Genomic DNA, 18,146 nt, shown 5'->3' on the forward strand with positions numbered 1-18,146 from the left:
TGGAGATGGCAGAAGTAATCCAATCGTGGCATTGCCTAGGCATTTTTGGTATTTACAATATTTTTTGCCACAAAAAGAAAGATGGACTACATGTTTCCGGCCCATAACATGGAGTTGGTGAAGGTTGATTCCCATCGATTCCTAGTACAGATCACGTTGCACGAAACTCGTGTAACCGTACTTGGCCGTACGCTTGATCATTTCATTCAAACGATATGTAGATAATCCGTGTTCGATTGTACGAATCATTCTGCATGTTCGATAGCGATACTCTGATCAGCTGATCAGTGTTCGATTATGGTGTCGCCGATTTTATATTCAAGATCGGCTGGATCGGGCAGTTTGGTGTTAGTGGATGGAGGCACGGAGGTGTCTAAATTTCGTTTATTAATTCCTTTAAGGCCTAATGGTGGCCGCGCCATAGCTCAAGCGGTTAGTCGCTGGCTTCCAACCGCGGCGCCCCGGGTTCGATCCCGGGTCTGGTGAAGTGGGATTTGTGGTGGACAAAGTGGCGCTGGGGCAGGTTTTCTCCGAGTAATTCGGTTTCCCTTGCCAATCTTCATTCCACCAATTTGCTCCACAATCACCCTCACCTATCATCTGGGGCTGGTACAATAGGCCAGAAGTAGCCGCTGTACAAGGGACTTAGTCCCACCCCACTAGCATTAAAAAAAAAGGCTAATGGTGACGTCATTTCATGACATCGTTTATTTCTCTTTAGGATAGAAGTTGAACAAGCTAGAAACGTGCTTTATAATCTGGCATAAAAGTAACAAGTAAGTCCCGGAACTTCCTTAGCGTGTTCAACCTCATTTAGGTTAAATGTCATTAATTGGCAAGTCTGATACGCAGAGAAGAAGAAGCTGATGAAAGTAATTTAACCACTTTTCAGTTAAATTTCAGTAAAAACTGGTAATAAAACTAGTGTTATTTTTAATTTTAAACCACTATCACTTTCTGACTTGTTCACTCTTGGTTTTACAGTAACATAACAGAAAGGTGCAATATTCTTTCGCTGGTAGCAATACTGAGGTAATATGTGCATTTATTTATTTATTGGTTTGTCTTTTGTCATATTTGTAAAAGTTCATCTCTCTCCAATCAGATTCAGTTGATACACATTCCATAATTTGTTATCTGTTTCCAACAGATCTATATCCCATACTTTTAACTATGTATAAAGAATGCCTCAAATGAAACAGTAAGCAATATAATGGCACAGTAAAGTGTTTTCAGTTTTCATACAAGTGACTTCTGTTTTTTTCTTCAGAGCAGGATGGAGTAAAGAAGCCAGAGAAGTTCTGATAACAGATTCATTCTTATCTGCTGTGGAAGATAGTAGTAAAGATGAATAAAAATGATATAAAGACAGACCCAGAAAAACCTTCACTTAGTCAGTATTTTTCCCATACTGCATCTGCATCATCAGATGCAAGTTTCTTTGATCAGATTTCAACAGGCAATGGCCCTGCCATGATGGCAAGTGTTCGAGAAAGTGTAGGTTCCCAAGACTTTTTCCAGTCAGCAAGTGCAGCATTAACTTCAACAACTACATGCCAGCCAACTCAAACCACAGCCACAGTTACATCAACCGTAATTACCGAAGGAGCTGTCCACAAACATTTGACATCTGCAGGAATGATACCAGAGATTTCAGCATCTACCCGTGTCACTGCCAGCACTGGGTCAAAAGTTCAAGATAAAATGTTAGATGGAGGTATGAAAACTCCAGTGAAGGAGGAACCTGTTGTGTGTAGAATCTTTTCATCTCAGGAGACTCCTTCAGATAATCCGAGCATGGCATCGGGGAAATCTTTCTTTGACATGTTGGGCTCTGGTACAGTACGTTCTCCTCACAGTGTGCCTTCTCCATCAGTTGCATCTGCCTTGTTGGGCATCGATTTGATGATTCCAGGGCTACCAACAAGTAGCAGTGCCAGCAGCATGATGACTTCACCTGACTGTACAACTACCACAGATGGATCATGCCTTACTCCATCCTCACTCACAGCACCAACTCCAACAGGTGAAGAAATTCTAAAATCAAACCATCATTATACAAATATGTGTGTACTGCATTTAGCTAATGGTGGTCGGTCTTCTCTTCAATTGCATGAAATGAAAATGCCAAGAAAGTGGACAGTGGTTTGAGCATAATATTTGGTCATAGATGTTGGTGCATGGGGTAAATCAGCACAAGTTTTTGTGATATATGTGAATCAAGTTGCAGGTCATGTTTGAAACAAGTAAATGGTGCGTTTGATTAATAGCAGTGTCTTATTTGTTGGAAACATGGAAAATATGCTTCAAGTAAACCACAAACACAATTGCCTTGTTTGTCGTATTTTCTGACTAAGTATTGGTATTATGCTGTCTGAAAATTGCAAGTAATGTTCTGTATATTTCACATCTAACTAACTTGATATAGCAGAGTCCTTGAAAAGCTGATTGTTGTCCCCCTGTTGAAGGCATTTCCTACCGTTTGTGGAACCAAAAGGTTTATTTCTGCATTCAGAAGAGACCAGTACCAGAGCCTTTCTTGAGCCAGATGAATCTGGTCCATACCCTGCCACCCTATTTCTTTAAGATTTGTTTTAATATTATCCTCTATCTATACTTTGTCTTGCAAGAGGTTTTCCAGCCAAAATTTTGTACTAACTTCCCTTCTTTACCATATGTCCTGCATATTTGTGCCTGTCTTTTCTTTCTTGATTTGGTTCTTCTGATAAGGCTTGGTGAAAAGCACAAATTACAAAACACCTCATTATGCATTTTTCTCCAACCTCATGTCTTTATCTGTCATAGGTCTGAATATTGTCCTTGGCACCCTGTTCTCAAATACCCTCAATTTATGTTCTTCCCTTAAGAGATCAAGTTTTGTTACCATACAAAGCCACAGGTACAGTTACAGTTTTATATATTTTGATGCTTACATTTGAAATAGCAGGTGCCTGTGGAAAGACATCTGCTTAGAATGACTTCCAGCCTCACTCTGAATTTTACTTTCAACTTTACTCAGAATGTTAAATGTGTAAGTAACAGCTTAAGAATGCAGGAAAGTATGAGATCTATTAAGTTTCAATGAGATTAGCCAGTGCAGAAGAGGCTAGCAGAGTTCAATGCAGCAGTGTAGCAGATATTCCATATTGTGGTCTCCTGAATCATGACACTTTGTAGTGTTATAGATAGCTGTCAACACTTTGGAGGAGTCTGCTGCCTGCATCCTTAGGGAGGAAGGTGGAATTTCTTCAAAACATTGGTGCCCATTAACAAAACTATGTGGCATCACATTGTAGAGACAACAGTCTTTGTAGGATTTGAGGGTCTTACAGCTGTGGTTATGAAGATATATGTCTTCTAGGATATAACACCATGTAGCCCAATGAAAGTAAACGGACATTTCAGAGGAGCATATCTCCTCCATCTTCAAATTTGAAGAATAAGCTGAACAAGGAACCAGCGTGAAAGAAGGTGGCAAGTTGCTGGTTTCTTGCTTGACTTATTCTTCAACCCAGAAGATAGAGGTGATATGTCCCTCCAAAACATCAGTTGACTTTCAGCAGACTGCATTGTGTTCATAACTATTAGGCTTATTTTGGACTCTATTCATCGCCTGGTATATAGAAGACGAAAACCACAACATTTCGGAGACTGGATCTGTCTCTGTCCCCAGGTGGATGGGGCAGGATAAACCTACTCAGTTGGGCCCATTAGAAAGAGCTAGTCTCAAACACTGGGCCCATGGTCCAGTGGTTGAGACTAGCTCTTTCTAACGGGCCTAACTGGGTAGGTTTGATCCAGTGGTTGAGACTAGCTCTTTCTAATGGACCAAACTGAGTAGGTTTATCCTGCCCCATCCACCTGAGGACAGAGACAGCTCCAGTCTCCGAAACTTGGATAGAGTCCAAAATAAGCCTAATAGTTCTGTACAGCATGCACCATCATCAGAATCCTTTCAAGTCTGACTACATGGTGTTGTATACCTGAAGATAGAACCCTTTAACCATAGTCTTGATTAAAAATTTCTTGTTCACTGATACAAATGCAGCTGATAAATTGTCTATAAACTAACCAATCATCACTGAGCAAGTTGACTTGAGCCATAACACTTTGAAGCTGTGTTTGGTTGCTGTCTGCTTTGAATTGCCAGAACACTGACTATTCTGACAAGGTTTTTCTGGTTTTCTTCACTTCCTCTAGGGAAATCATGGGAAAGTACCTGAAAGTTGGGGCATCATGACAGCTTCCTTCCACATCCTTTCTAAGTTATCATTCACTGTCATCCAATCATTTGGCACTGCGTAGTCTGAGTTACTGATCGTGTCATTAAATGATATACAAATAATAAATATAACTGATCACAGACTTCTATTACATTTAGAGAGGCCTGTTACCGTAGCAGCGGCAGTTGCTCCAATGCTGTTACGTCACCGCTGGAGGGGGATGTTTACTGAGCATTGCACTGTCCACGTCACAGTATGATGCCCATTTTGCCATGTTCATCATGTGATTTGATTATCCCAGCAGGTGACACTATGGAGTCTCTTATGACTGATGAGACATTCACCAAGGCTTCTGGCGCTCTTCATCCCAGTGAGGCTGACCGACGACGAGATGCATGGATAACATCAGAACGGACCCGACATGCTCTGATTACAGCAGCAACATCGCCCCCTAGCACATACTTCCCTGAGCGTGACCTGTTGACAATGCCTGGGGTAGTACTTGAGGAGGAAATGGTATGCCATGATTATAATGGGTTGTTTTGTTATGCAGCCATCTGTTGTCAGTAGCACTATTAGCTCTCATTATTTTATGTTGAATGATAGGCTTATGATGTTGCCATGTCCATGTTCCCTCTCTCTCTCTCTTTCTTTCATGAATAACTTTTGAATCAGTTGACAGATTTTATGAAACTGAGGCACCCTGCTCTCTAACTTTTAATATCCTGTTATCATGACAGTAGTATAATCTTCTGAGACGGGAGTAACACTGGTGTAATTATAGGGTCATAGAAATTTGTGTGATAACAGATCTTCAGAGAATTGGAATCGTTTGTTAATGCAACATTTGAAATATTGTGGATTCCAGTTACATGGGACACATCCAGACTAGCGTTCTTTGTCCCAATTAAGCGGCTGCCTTAAATGTATGAAGTTGTGTCTAAAAGTTTAAAAAAGTATACAGTATGTACATAAGACAAAAGATAAGCTTTCTGTTTAATGAGAAAGAAAATACTGACTTCAGATGAGCAGCTCATATCCGAGATTTGTGTATTTAAGAGCATCGCATAGGATACAAGGAAAGAAAGATGACATGTCATCAAAATCCGGGCCTTGTTCATGACTGAAATGTCAGTTGTAAAGTTCATAGTTCTAGTTATTTCCTTAGGTTGATACAGTCCATGAGGTGGTGAGTCATTACCTGGGGGAAGGAGAAGCAGCGAAACGTAAGGTCCTAACCATGAATGATGTTACCCAGGATGAGAGAGGACTTCGAGAACTTATTCAGGTGCAGTAAGTGTAATTAGCTCTGAGTTAAATGTTTATTATTGAAAGTGCCCACTATTTTCCCAGGTTTTTCTGTCAGAAGGCTTCTGACACAATATTCTCATGCAGGTACACTGTTTGAATGAAGCCTTCTGATCTATACTGTGGCTCAGTCTTTATTTAGAGGTAACTGCTATGTCCAGTAACTTGCTTTTCTTTCGCCCCCCCTTCTACCTTTGTTTCGTTTCAAAGCCTTCCTGTCATTTCGCCTCTCACTGGCTAGTCTGCCTTGAAGTGAATACTGAGATGTTCTGGTTCTGGGCTTTGAGCTGAAGAGTGTTTGAGAGCAGCTGCTCATCACACTCCACAGCTGGGACTGGAACTAGAACAAGGCTATAAAACTTCAATAAAATGCAAGGCATTGTCATTTTCTGAAAAACAGTTATTTATGAGAGTGGATGCTGAACCACATTTGGCCTGCAGAAATGTGGCAGAACATCTTGGCATGTCAGTGTCAACAAGAAATAATATTATGTGAACATTGTACAGTTGTATTCTGTCTTTTTCAGCAAACAGTTCACATTTTAAATTATACCTGTTTATACACTTAATAAAATCGTAATTCTTTATTCAATTCATTTTATATAAAAAATTGTAAACTTTTTTAAACATACTGTAGGGGCACATGGTAGCGTAGTTGATTGAGGTACTATGCTACAACCCAGAAGGTCGTGGGATCGAATCCCGATGAAGTCATTGGATTTTTTCAATTTACGTAATCCTTGCAGCTGCACTAAGGCCCTGCGGTTGACTCAGCCTCTAACAGAAACAAGTACCAGGAATATTCTTGGAATGTTTTTGGGGGTAAAGGGCGGCCAGTGCGCAAGGCTGATAACCTTACCACCATCTGTGAGCTGATTGTCTAGAAAATGTGGGAACCTCAACATCTCACAACTCTATGGGCCTCCACAGCCTGTGGATATCTTTACTTACTTTACTTACTTACTGTTAGAAGATGTTTTCCCACATAAGTTTATAGGGTCATTCCATGTGAAGTCCTCCAGAGAGGTCGCTCACCATTTTTTAAAAAAATCATATTTTGTACACTTATTTCTACTGTAACCGTCCAAACCTTTCAATACTCTTTAATGGACGCATGTTCCTTTTCAGCCATTTCAATAGAGTGACTGATTTATAAGGGTGACCCATCCATTAAGAAGTTGACATGCATTTCGCATTTGGACAGGAACAACTTATTTTGATACCTGGACCTTGGGTGACCGTTAGAGGGTCGAGGCAATTATGAAAAGGATATGTTTGTTGTCTGCCCTAAACTAAGACATAAGTGCTTTCACATGTAGGGTCCCGGGTTCAAAATCTCTGGATCTCTTCATTCTCAAAGTTAGTAATGTGATTGTCTTGTACTGATGGTATCATGATTTGGCAGTTAAAATCAGCCATTAGAGAGAATTCTTGTCTGGGAGAAAGGCCGTCGGTTCAAATCCTATACGGTAAGAAGTGACGCTCCCGGAGATAGANCTACGTATTTTAACACTTCAAAAATATTTAAAAAAAAAACTGTAATCCTCTCAGTTCTACCAGAACAGCCGTTTTTATAATGCGAAAAAACGCGTTTTCGGCTCAAATGGAGGTTTGCATTATCTTCCATATCTCGATAACTATTGAAGCTAGAGACTCAAATGTAAAACGAATTTATTCCTCATGATATGAAATACAAATCGTATCATTACAAGTTTTTACTCAACTTAAGCTTGAAACTTACCTATCGATTTTGGGAGAAACGCTATTTTTCACCTTCAGAAACCAATGGGAGGGGGAAAGTATCAGATCTGTGGTTTCTTCCCTTTGTTGTTTCCTACATGGGGAATATAATCACATAGGTTGAATGTGCTGTAGTTATTTGTAGATTGTGACAGATAACAAAAACATTGCAATTTTACAACATTATGTATCATTCCATGACCTACCACACCCATACTTCCTGCTGCATCGCCCTCCTTCTGTACCCTATTTTCCTCCCTTTCTACTCCCTTTCACTCCTACGATGTCCCAGCTTCTTCAGCACATGCATTTCTCTGGGACTCTGCCTCTCCCAGTGGTGCAGTTCTCATTGTATTAAATTTTCTTTGTATTTATTTGTCTTTGGAATTCTCTTTGCTGTTGAACTGCACTACTTGACTCTGCTCTGGATTTCTGTTTGTATAAACATTGTTATTTCCCCTTGACTGCCATCTGTATTTAACTTGTCTTTGTGCCCCACATTACCCACTTTGACCTGTGATGACCTCTCTGGTAGCTACTCCCTCATTGCTCCATTGTTGAGTGGCTTATTAATTTCCTATAGTGAAGCCATTCTAACTTGGGGTTAGCAGTATTAGTATTGGAAAAATGGAATGATGTCTGCACATATTCTGTCACAGTAGTATGTTATGTGGTTAAAATAAATGTAAAAAGGAATTCTTTGTAAGAACTTTATACTTTGTCAAAACCTTGTGTTAACTAAACCTTTGTACAAGGGTTGGAACTTTAATAGTGGCAACTATTTATTTACAACTGATAGAAAATAGATGCATGTTTCAAAGTTTTACTGTCCTTCAATGTAGTCACCAGCATTGTGTAAAACCCGTTGTCAGCGAGGTAGAAGTCATAGGATACCTTTAGCAGCGCCTGTTGTGTTAATAGTTTGAATGGAGCAGTCTACTGCCTGAAGAAACTCTGGAACAGTTTTGAAGCGAATGCCATGAAGTGGTTCCTTCATCTTAGGAATCAAGTTGAAGTCACAAGGGCTTAATTCCAGGGAGTATGGTGGATGGTACAGCACTTCCCAGCCCCATTGATCGAACACATCAGCCACAGCTTGCCATTTCTGCATTTCCGTTAAATCACGCGGAACCCATCGTGATGCAATTTTTCTCATTCTCAGGCATTCCTTCAGAATGTACAGCACAGTCATATGCGCTAATCCTGTCTCTTGGGCCAGCTCACGAATCTTATGGCATCGATCACTCTCCCATAACGCGGAAAGAGCACACACTTCTTCACTGACACTAGGACAACCTGGCCAACGCATGTCTGCCACATTTTGTTGTCCCTCGTTGAAGGCTTTTCCCCACCTTGCGACTGTTCTGTAAGACAATGCAGATTCCCTGCAAGCCTCTTGAAGACCTTGATGACACTGTCGTGCTGTACGGCCTCTGGCATATTCAATCTTCATCCAACTCCGTGGTTCCTGTTTCAAAAACATTGTGACAACACTTCATTAGACTGCCAGCTAACACGAGGCTCTGTTCTTCTTGTCACTGCACATGCATGTGATGTGGGAAGGGAGAGTCCATTTGCCCTGAGGTAAGGTAGGTATGTAACTAACGTGTGGTATAAGCAACATTATTTGGTTCCATTGCATGGCATCTGCAGCAGTGTTGCCACTATTAAAGTTCCAACCGTTGTATAACTCAGTTCAGAAATTGATTCAGCTGAATTTTATTATATATATTACTGGAATTCATTCTTCAATTTCAGGCTGGTTGTTTCCGGGCTGCCGTCAACCTGACTGGTCAACTTCTTACCATATATGGTCAGGGCGCAGGAAGAGCTGGTCACCCAAGCAAACACACTGTACATTCCATTCAGGTATGACTGCTACCTTACATTAAGATATATCCTCAAACAAAGTTGCTTGTCATGAGAAAAGGTTATCTCAGTGCCACATCCATGAACAAGAATATTTACTTGGACACATTCTTATTTATACCTAGCAGAAGGTTCAAATAATATTGTTTTTCGGTAGACAGCAGACTGTATGAGTGTCTAACATTCTGTCCTCAGCTTTGGTTCACACGATTTGCTCTTCTTGTGAAACTGCGCTCGTTCTCATTAGCTGAAGTGGAATCAGAGCCATTTGGAGACTTGGACCATCCAGATCTATACTTTCAGTTTTATCCCGAGCTGTATGGAGGTCGTGTGGGTTCAATGGTGCCCTTTGCTTTCCGTCTGCTGCTAGCCGAACTTCCGCAGTATCTTACAAAACATCAAGAGGCACTGAACCGCTTACATGCACTTCTGGCAACTGTTAGGAAGGTATCATATGTTCAAACTGTTATGCTTGTAGCTGTCATAGCAGCAAGGAACATGTTCTGCACATACACCAGTATCCTCTCTGACAGTCAGTCTGTTAATTCATATCTTCCATCCGCCTAGCATCAGTCATGTGATCGTCCTATACACTGGAGGTATCAGAATCTGCCCCCATTTCTGCTGCCATCTCAGAATTGATGGTGACAGTATGCTCCTTTGAAGCATCAGTATCCACCCACTGGACCACATGTTATCATAATCTAAAGACCACAGTCTAAATCTACACAGCCATGAAAATTTTAAATGTCATGTAATCATGTAAGTTAGAGAAAGAGACATATAATGACTATTACATTCTCATACCCCACTGGTTTATCTTGGTTTTCCACACCTGGACATTCTTGTCATTCTTCATGTGCAATGATATTTTAGTAAATGAACTTCTGGAGAATGATAAATTATATCTGTCATAATGAAGTTTCAGTATTTTGCTAAATTTGTAGTTTAAAGACCACTGTTTTAGTTACATGATGCATCATGTGCTCCTGGTAATAAAAGTGAGTGAAAGAAAGGGGGTTGAATTATGATACACTGACAATGTAAACCACAAAGCAGAATGCACTGCACTTTGTCTGTGGTTACAGTGTATGTTCTGGTCAAGAAAATAACCTCCATAAAATTGTGGCTGGCTGTGGCAAAGCATAATTGTCCTATGGTTCTCATTCCCCCTTCACACATACACCAAGCCTGCTCTCGCCCACACCATTATCACATCTTTCACTATCTCCAGGACTTTGCAATTTCCATTTGTATCCACCCAAACCAACAAATATTTATTTGTAAAAAAATGGCAAGACTGACACAAATTTAAAGTTTAGAGTGCCTGTATTGGTTATAATCTCGATGTAATTATGCGAACTATTTTATTTAACAAGACATTTATTATAATGGTAGCACTTTTTGATTGTAACGTTTGATGATTTTGAGTCAAAAGTTAGTAATCCTTTTACTGAACAGTGTAGTTTTTGGTGGACCCAGTGTTCTGTGTACAAGGTGCTTTCTCCCTAGGCTTAGTAATTATTCTATTGAGAGAACTTGGTTGAAAATATATTGATTAAATTCTTCTTGGGTGTTTTTTGGAAGATAATCTATCACCCCCACATAATAATCTAATACACATGTACCTTAATCACACACACCTTCTATCATAAACACCTTATCACCTCAATCCTATGTTTACTAAAATTATCCAAAGTTTCACTTCCCCCCCCCCCAGAAAATCCCCCTGCACTTTATAATGTCTGTTTTTAAATTTTAAAATATAATGTGTATATAGTATTAAATCAAATCTAACTTGATTTAACTAACAAATTTTCAAATTTATACTGGCATTGTAGTTTTATATGAAATCCATCATCGTTTGTATATTTCCCACATCACTTGATGATATCATGTCTGAGCTGAATTATGTTGTGAGTGGATTAAAAAGAACATTTGTGTGACAGTAAACCCTCCGTTCTTATTTGTTAGCACCACAAATAGTTTGAAATGCTAAAAAGTCTGAGTTACTTTATTTTGAAATGTTTCACATTTAAAATTTAATGTATTGTAACGTGTTTGGGTGACTGAAGACAGCGTTCAGATTGGTAATGGGGTTTATTAACCACTTGGTTATGCACTCTCTCAATTACACTTAAACTAGAGCACTATCGCTGATTTACATAAACTCATAATCCACTATTGCACGCACACGTTAGTCCTCTCCGGGTAACATATCTCAGCACAGAAATTAGTGCTTCAGATCGCTCCAAATATTGCACATAATTAAGGTCTTCAGTCACCCTTTAAATCTTCACAGGTCTTCTACGAACATCCTGTTGCTCTTACTTAAACTCACTCAAACACACTCGAATACTCCCAAATACTGCCATATGTTCTGTCTGTAATTGTTATATAGCCTCTGCTCTGAGCGCTCACAAAACAGCCTATGTTGGAATGTGTTTATTGAGCAATTGCATAGCAACAGTCATGGCATAGACTCCATGGAAAGCTAGTTACATGATAGGTACCACTGTTGCATGACATCACAGCCTAGCGTCAAACGGTGTTTACCAAGCATTGTGTAGCAATGGGCTGGGTGGGGGTATGTCATGTCACTCATGGAAATACAGGAGTCTATGTCATGTCACTCATGGAAACACAGAAGTCATGTGACCCCTACTTACTGTTGCACAATCCAAGCGTTCACAGAGCTGTTGCCTACAACAAGCCAATACAATCCGCAACTCTCCCATTATGCGCATGCCCTGAGGCCTCTGTGGCTCAACAGTTCCTGCATAGAACAAATACACCACAGTATACTAGTGTAAGAAGCATTGAGAATTGAGTGGGAAGTCTCATCAGTTGTTATAAAAGCCTTCGCACTATTAAGTTCCCCATCTTTGTCCCATAATCTTTTCTGTTCCTACATGTTACCAAATTATACATTGGGGCTGATCCTCAATGCCATCTTCCATGAGTAGCATTAAAAATAATTAATTGTAAACCATCTCCCTTATGTAGTATACTACACTCCACATATCCACATCAAAATATTATCACTACTCACAGAATAGACATGATACACTAAAACAAAAGACTGCTTGCCCTTGAGCTCTTAGCTCTTACTTCTCAGTTAGGCTGCGCCATAGCTCAAGCGGTTAGTCGCTTGCTTCCCACCACGGTGGCCCAGGTTCTATCCCAGGTCTGGTCAAGTGGGATTTGTGGTGGACAAAGTGGCGCTGGGCAGGTTTTCTCTGTGTATTTTCGTTTCCCCTGCCATTCTTCATTCCACCAAATTCTTCATCATCATAATCATCCGGGGCAGGCTACAATAGGCAAATCAATGGCCGCCATGCTGAGTGGACCCAGTTGGACTTCACCCCCCACTAAGCGAAAAAATAATACTTCTCACTTGTCTTCTGTTCAGAGATACACGTATACAGAATTTCAGACCAAAGGATACGGATTGTTTTCCAAATAGCGATATGTTTTTCATGAACTCATTATACTAGTAGTACATTGCAACACACATAAAATCTTTAAGATTTGAATTTGTAGTGGTGTAGTAATATATATGTAATGATTTCATAAGAAGGTTGTGACATTTACATTAGAAATAGATATAAGAGGTGTAGTTCTCTAAACACACAAACATGAAAATAAATAATAAGTTATGGCATGATTGGCTTATTGCTGAGTGCAAGCTTTGTCTGAGGTCTGTTACATTATCATTTCTGAAGTGTGTTAAAATTTGTTTTTAGAACAATGAAACCATTTTCTTTAATTTCTATAGATCCTTTGTAACCTTGAAGCTGGTCTTTGTGAAGATGGTAGTCCTGCAGAACTGAGTCTTTCAGACCGCAATGAATCAAAGAAACTGTGGGCCAGTCGAGAGGCCCGTGTTCTTCATTCGATTGTCAATTGTGCACTTTATGAGAAGGTATGTGGAAAGCTAAAATGGGATTGATTTTGATAAAATCTTATTTGCATGGACTTTTAAGCTCCCCATATCCATGTTGCCAGGGTAGCTCACTTGGCAAAGTGACTACAGTGAGCACAGCCTGGAAGACATTTGATACACAGTGAGGAATAGAGGTTTTTATTCTTTGCCACCGTCCAGACTGGATCTGGGTCCTACCCAACCTTATATCCCATAAGTATCAGGTGCTCTTTCCCCAAGGGTGAAATCATTAGAGCATAATGCAGACCACACATATCCATCTTGTACTTTGATTAAGAATGTGTCAAGCCATATCTCCAATCCCCTATAGGCCCTTGTGGTGTTTTACTTACTGAAGGATAAGAATTACATACTTGAAGTGTAAGTTTTCATTCTTTTACATTTTTAATATTGTATTTCAGCATGCTGTTGCATTTATGTATCACTTTACATAATTTCTTTTGTCTTTAATGCAACTTTGTTTACAGTTTCTCCTTAATTTAAAATTACATGTTTTGGCCTTACTTGGCCATCCTCATGCAACTTTTCACTTATTGAAATTGCTACTGTGCATTAATTCTTAACTTCAAATATTCCAGTGTTATTGCATTTTCAGCATTCACATTAAAATCAATATGCTTGAGAACATCACTCTTTATCTTTTCTTGTGCTACCTTCTTATCTTGTGGCGTCCATGGTTTTTTGTGTTGTTTTCTTTAGCCCCGTCATTATTTTTACGTGTCCCAGTAGTATGTACATATGTAACAATAAAGTGACATACAGTTGACTAGAGCAACTACGTGGGAACTTACATACTGTGACATGTTGACCCCTACCTCCCCAGCTGCACGTAGCGGTAACGTAACGCTCGCGTAATAGGCGAGTAATCACCCCGCATCCTGGCAGCTATGCGCGGTGACGTCACGAGCGGAGCCGAAGATAGCCGAGCCCTCGTAACCTGGTAACTATGCAATGCGAGTCAACAGCGGTGACGTAACAGGATGACGTGGCACTCCTTACGCAACAAGCAAGCACTGCAGCTATATAAGTGAGCTGCACAGTGGCTGCGAGTCAGTTATAAAGTAACAGTCGCCGAGTTGAAACATAGCAGCCTGCGAGTGTGCGATACTTAAGAAGTCAGCAAGCGGAAGACTTATTGTGTGCTTTCCAGACATAGTGAGTGCTGTAGTACAGTTATACTCGGAGTGTGTAATTCAGGGAGACTGGTATAGCTCCCGCGTTATTAATACTTGAAGACTCTTGAAGACAGTGTTAAGAGATTGTGTTGTACGGTTTGTAAACTGTGGAAACCCGTAACGTTGTGATAATTGATTGTAGCCGTTTCTTGTAGATTGTTGAATAAACCACTTAACGATCTCTACGGCATCTTCAGTAACGAAACACGTTACAATACTAATGGGGCTATTAAAGTGACATACAATTGACTAGAACAGCCAGCTGCATGGGAACTTACATACTAATGGGGCACATAAAAATAACGATTACAACACCACACCAATATTCATAGGGCTAAATCAAGCAACACAGAAGGCACAGATGCCACAAGATGAAGGAAGGGCAAGGAAAGATAAAGAGTGACGTTCTCAAGCAAATGTATTTTAGTGTAAACGACGAAAATGCAATAACACTGAAATATTTTGACTTAAAATCCAATGCAGTGTAACATTTTCAACAAATGAACAGTTGCCTGAGATGGCCAAGTAAAGCCAAAACATGTCAGTTTAATTGTAATTGTAATGTTAATTTAAATTAAGGAAAAACTGGAAATGAAGTTGCATTAAAGGTGGAAGTAAGTTTTACATTTTTATTTCCAACTTACGTCTGACTTCAACTTTTTACTTATGTCAAATATTTAAACCCAAATTATGGTCTAAAAGTGTATGTAATATATGTACCTGTGAATGTAAGAATTGTTATTCTTTTAGACTTATAACTGTATTGTTTAGGGGATAAGTTTCTGCCACATCTCTTTTTGAAGCACCGTGTGGTTTTCATTTTGAATTTAACAGTTTATTAATTTCTTTTCTATAAGAAATTGATAAAAATAAGGAAAGCATTTTATCTGCATTCCTTATTTTAAAAAGATCTGCAGGATCATAGTAATATTGTGTCTGTGCATTCTTCTGAAAACACCTCAGTCACTTAATAAATTGTAATTGCTCTGAATGTCATGCAAGTTGAGGTGTCTCAACCCTTGTGGTTCTTAGACAACGTTCATTTCGTAAGGAAAGAATGTAGGTTTAAAAGCTCACTGTATGTCTCCTCCTAATATTTGTACTCCTCTGAACGTTATGAAATTTGGTATGAATTGTATGCCATTACATTGTCTCTTTATGAATTATTTAATGATGATGTCAGTGGCTCAGACTGTGTTGTCAAATGATTAAATAGCTAGTGATCAGTCAGTTGGAAAGGATGTGAAGAGTAGTAGTTGTGGCCTAATATATTTGCCGCTAAAGGCCTACCAAGCCTTGTATTTCTTAATGCCATGTAATGTGACTTTAGCACCACTTAATGCAGGGTTCTGAAATATCATATCCCATATCTTAAAGAATATGCAGCTTTTGTTAAAGAACTCTTTTTGTAGAGTGTAAAACAACATGGCACCTGCATGAAACATGTATTTAGGTTTTGGTTTAATAGAGATTACTAATGAATTGTTGACATTTGGAGGTATACCATAAACATACCCACAAATGTGTGTGAAATATGTTTATAAATCAAGAATTAAAAATACAGTGATGATGTAGAACTTTGATGTTATATCAAACAAACTTAAGAAATACAAATCTCTATTTAAGTAATAAGTTTAAGAGTCTGAGATATTAAAACAAAAGGGATATGTTTGATAAGGTGTTCATTCTGTTACATCTTTACTGTAAAGAATGCATAGGCCATATGCACATCCTAAATAAGTGTTCTTTTTTCTGTTCCTGATTTAGTAATAGTGCAGGTGGTTTTATTATGAATGTATGAAAAAGCAAAAAGCGGTTGGTGATGTTTGTGTCGTGCAGGATTATAGTTTGGCAGTTCAAGTGTTAGAACTGTTACTGAATGGCCGAGAATGGGGTAGTCATCATAAGCGTGCTCTCCAGTCAACACTCGGACGTGTGTACCTGCAACTTGGAGATGTAGCTGGAGCTGAAAAAAATTTTGCTCTTGCTCGGGAATTGAGGCAGCGGCAAAGGTAAGAATGGTAAGATTACGTTTTAGGGTAAGTGCAGGGCTACAGCAGAACCTCAGTGTTCATTGCTGTGATCTCATGTGAAGGTCTGCTAGAGCAGTGATCCAAAGGATGAAAACAGATTCAGTTTCCAGAAGTTGTTTCCTTTCAGACTACTGGATGATGAATAAGTCCAGAAGCTCAGAAATAGCAAAACACTTCTGTTACATAAAAGGTTTACCATGCATCAGTTTGACCTAATTAATCTTAAATGATGTTTTATGTAACCCTTTAAAGCCCAGTGGTTACTATATATGCCACCTGTTTTCAAAATTGAAGAATTCTGCAGTTTGTCTAGACAGCGTATTTATGTGTTCCATGTTATTCTCGCAATAAACAGTGATTATTTCTCCAACTTCATTGACTGTCTGGGCTTTGTAGCAGGGCTATAATGTGTTCCCTGTTAGGTATGAACTGAATTTTGATATATAAGTACATTTTGGCATTTAAAGGCTCAAAAATCAACATTAACTTTAATACTCACATCTTTGTTACTTTAATAACAAGTTACTTTTGATACTTCTAATAAATAAGCATTGCCATCTGTGAATTTCATTAAAAACACATTTTATGGTCAAAATACATTTTTGTGTGTATCTTTCTAGTTATTAACCCAAAAGAAATATATGCTGAATCAGGAATCAGTTGAACCTATTTGTTTTATAAAATTTGCGGAAAACTGTTGTATCAGGAAAATGAATAGTATAAGAACAATGTGATCAGTAAACTCTTGATTATCTTCAGAGATGAGAAGTACCATCAGTAATTAAGAGGACATAATCTAAAACCCCGGCAACACCCACTAACCATGGTGCATTCAACCCAGAAAATCACTTAATGGTCAGTTACTGATCATGCTGCTTGTCACAAATGATGAGACAAGGTACCTTTCCACTGTAAGCAACCAGCCATTATTCAGTGGTAGACTGGTGGGATAAGCAATCAAATAATATAAGCATGAAGTTGCAACAAGGGAAAAGATGTGCATTGTGTTGCAAGTTATTGTAAAGCAATGGTGACCTGATATGTAGGCCTAGTCTGAACCAGCTGTAATGAGTAATGCTTAAATCTTATTGGGAAGCTATACTCAGTATCTGCAGTGTTCTGGGAGACCCATGATTAATGTGAAAGGTAAATAATTGAGAGTCTGTTGTACTGAGTATCACTGAAAGCATTTCTAAGTCTTCTGTTGTGTAGCTGATTCTTATACCTAGACACCAGACTGATGATGTATGTAAATGAAACACATCTCTTTAACCATTGAGTACAATTTTTTTTTACTGGCTCTACAGCCCCCTTGGGCCCTCACCTCTGATTTTTCAGTTTCGTGATCGCTTTACAGATGGTAGGACTCCTTGGATGAGTGATCAGCTCATCACAAGACCTCTGCCTAAACAAAGGACACCACAAACACAGAATAAACACATACACATACCAAACATCCATGCCTTGTGTGGGATTCGAACCCATAATCCCGGCTTCTGAGCGATCGAAGACAGTACATGCCTTAGACCGCTCAGCTGCAGTGACCACTTGTGTACTAACGGCAAGCCTAACTAATAGCAACAGTGTAAGACCAGAGAGCTATCTTAGCAGTTTATCCTTTAAGAGCCGAGCGACACCATATGGCGTCGCGCAGTCCACGTGTGCGACCGGCTTTTTAAAATCTAATTTTAAGTTATAAATTCTTTTTCTACTTACATGATTTTTGGTCACCAGCTTTATAAGTTGTCTCCCCACCTGCGTCGTCTGACGGAAGTTGGCTTCGTGTGGAAATCTTGGAAACATCCGGAAATACAGAGTCCGACATCGCACTTCACGCACTTTGTCTAGACGG

General features: G+C 39.3%; 1 protein-coding gene across 19 annotated transcripts in view; it reads left to right on the forward strand.

Moving 5' to 3' along the window:
* Positions 1–237: 237 nt before the first annotated feature.
* LOC111872179 (trafficking protein particle complex subunit 12) overlaps positions 238–18,146 on the forward strand; it is a 23,085-nt gene continuing 5,176 nt past the window's right edge. The window contains exons 1-10 of one of the 19 annotated variants that reach the window (XM_023865808.2): positions 241–369; positions 722–776; positions 985–1,032; positions 1,271–2,026; positions 4,525–4,739; positions 5,392–5,511; positions 9,030–9,140; positions 9,336–9,587; positions 12,919–13,065; positions 16,101–16,273. In XM_023865808.2, the coding sequence (XP_023721576.1) occupies positions 1,348–2,026; positions 4,525–4,739; positions 5,392–5,511; positions 9,030–9,140; positions 9,336–9,587; positions 12,919–13,065; positions 16,101–16,273 (1,697 nt within the window). In that variant the 5' untranslated portion in view covers positions 241–369; positions 722–776; positions 985–1,032; positions 1,271–1,347. Of the gene's footprint in view, positions 370–615; positions 913–984; positions 1,033–1,270; positions 2,027–4,524; positions 4,740–5,391; positions 5,512–9,029; positions 9,141–9,335; positions 9,588–12,918; positions 13,066–16,100; positions 16,274–18,146 lie in introns of those variants that run through there. The other 18 variants (XM_023865791.2, XM_023865795.2, XM_023865789.2 and 15 more) reach the window with 18 other exon arrangements.

The sequence above is a fragment of the Cryptotermes secundus genome, unplaced genomic scaffold, assembly GCF_002891405.2.
Source record: "Cryptotermes secundus unplaced genomic scaffold, Csec_1.0 scaffold593, whole genome shotgun sequence".
Classification (NCBI taxonomy): Eukaryota; Metazoa; Arthropoda; class Insecta; order Blattodea; family Kalotermitidae; genus Cryptotermes; species Cryptotermes secundus.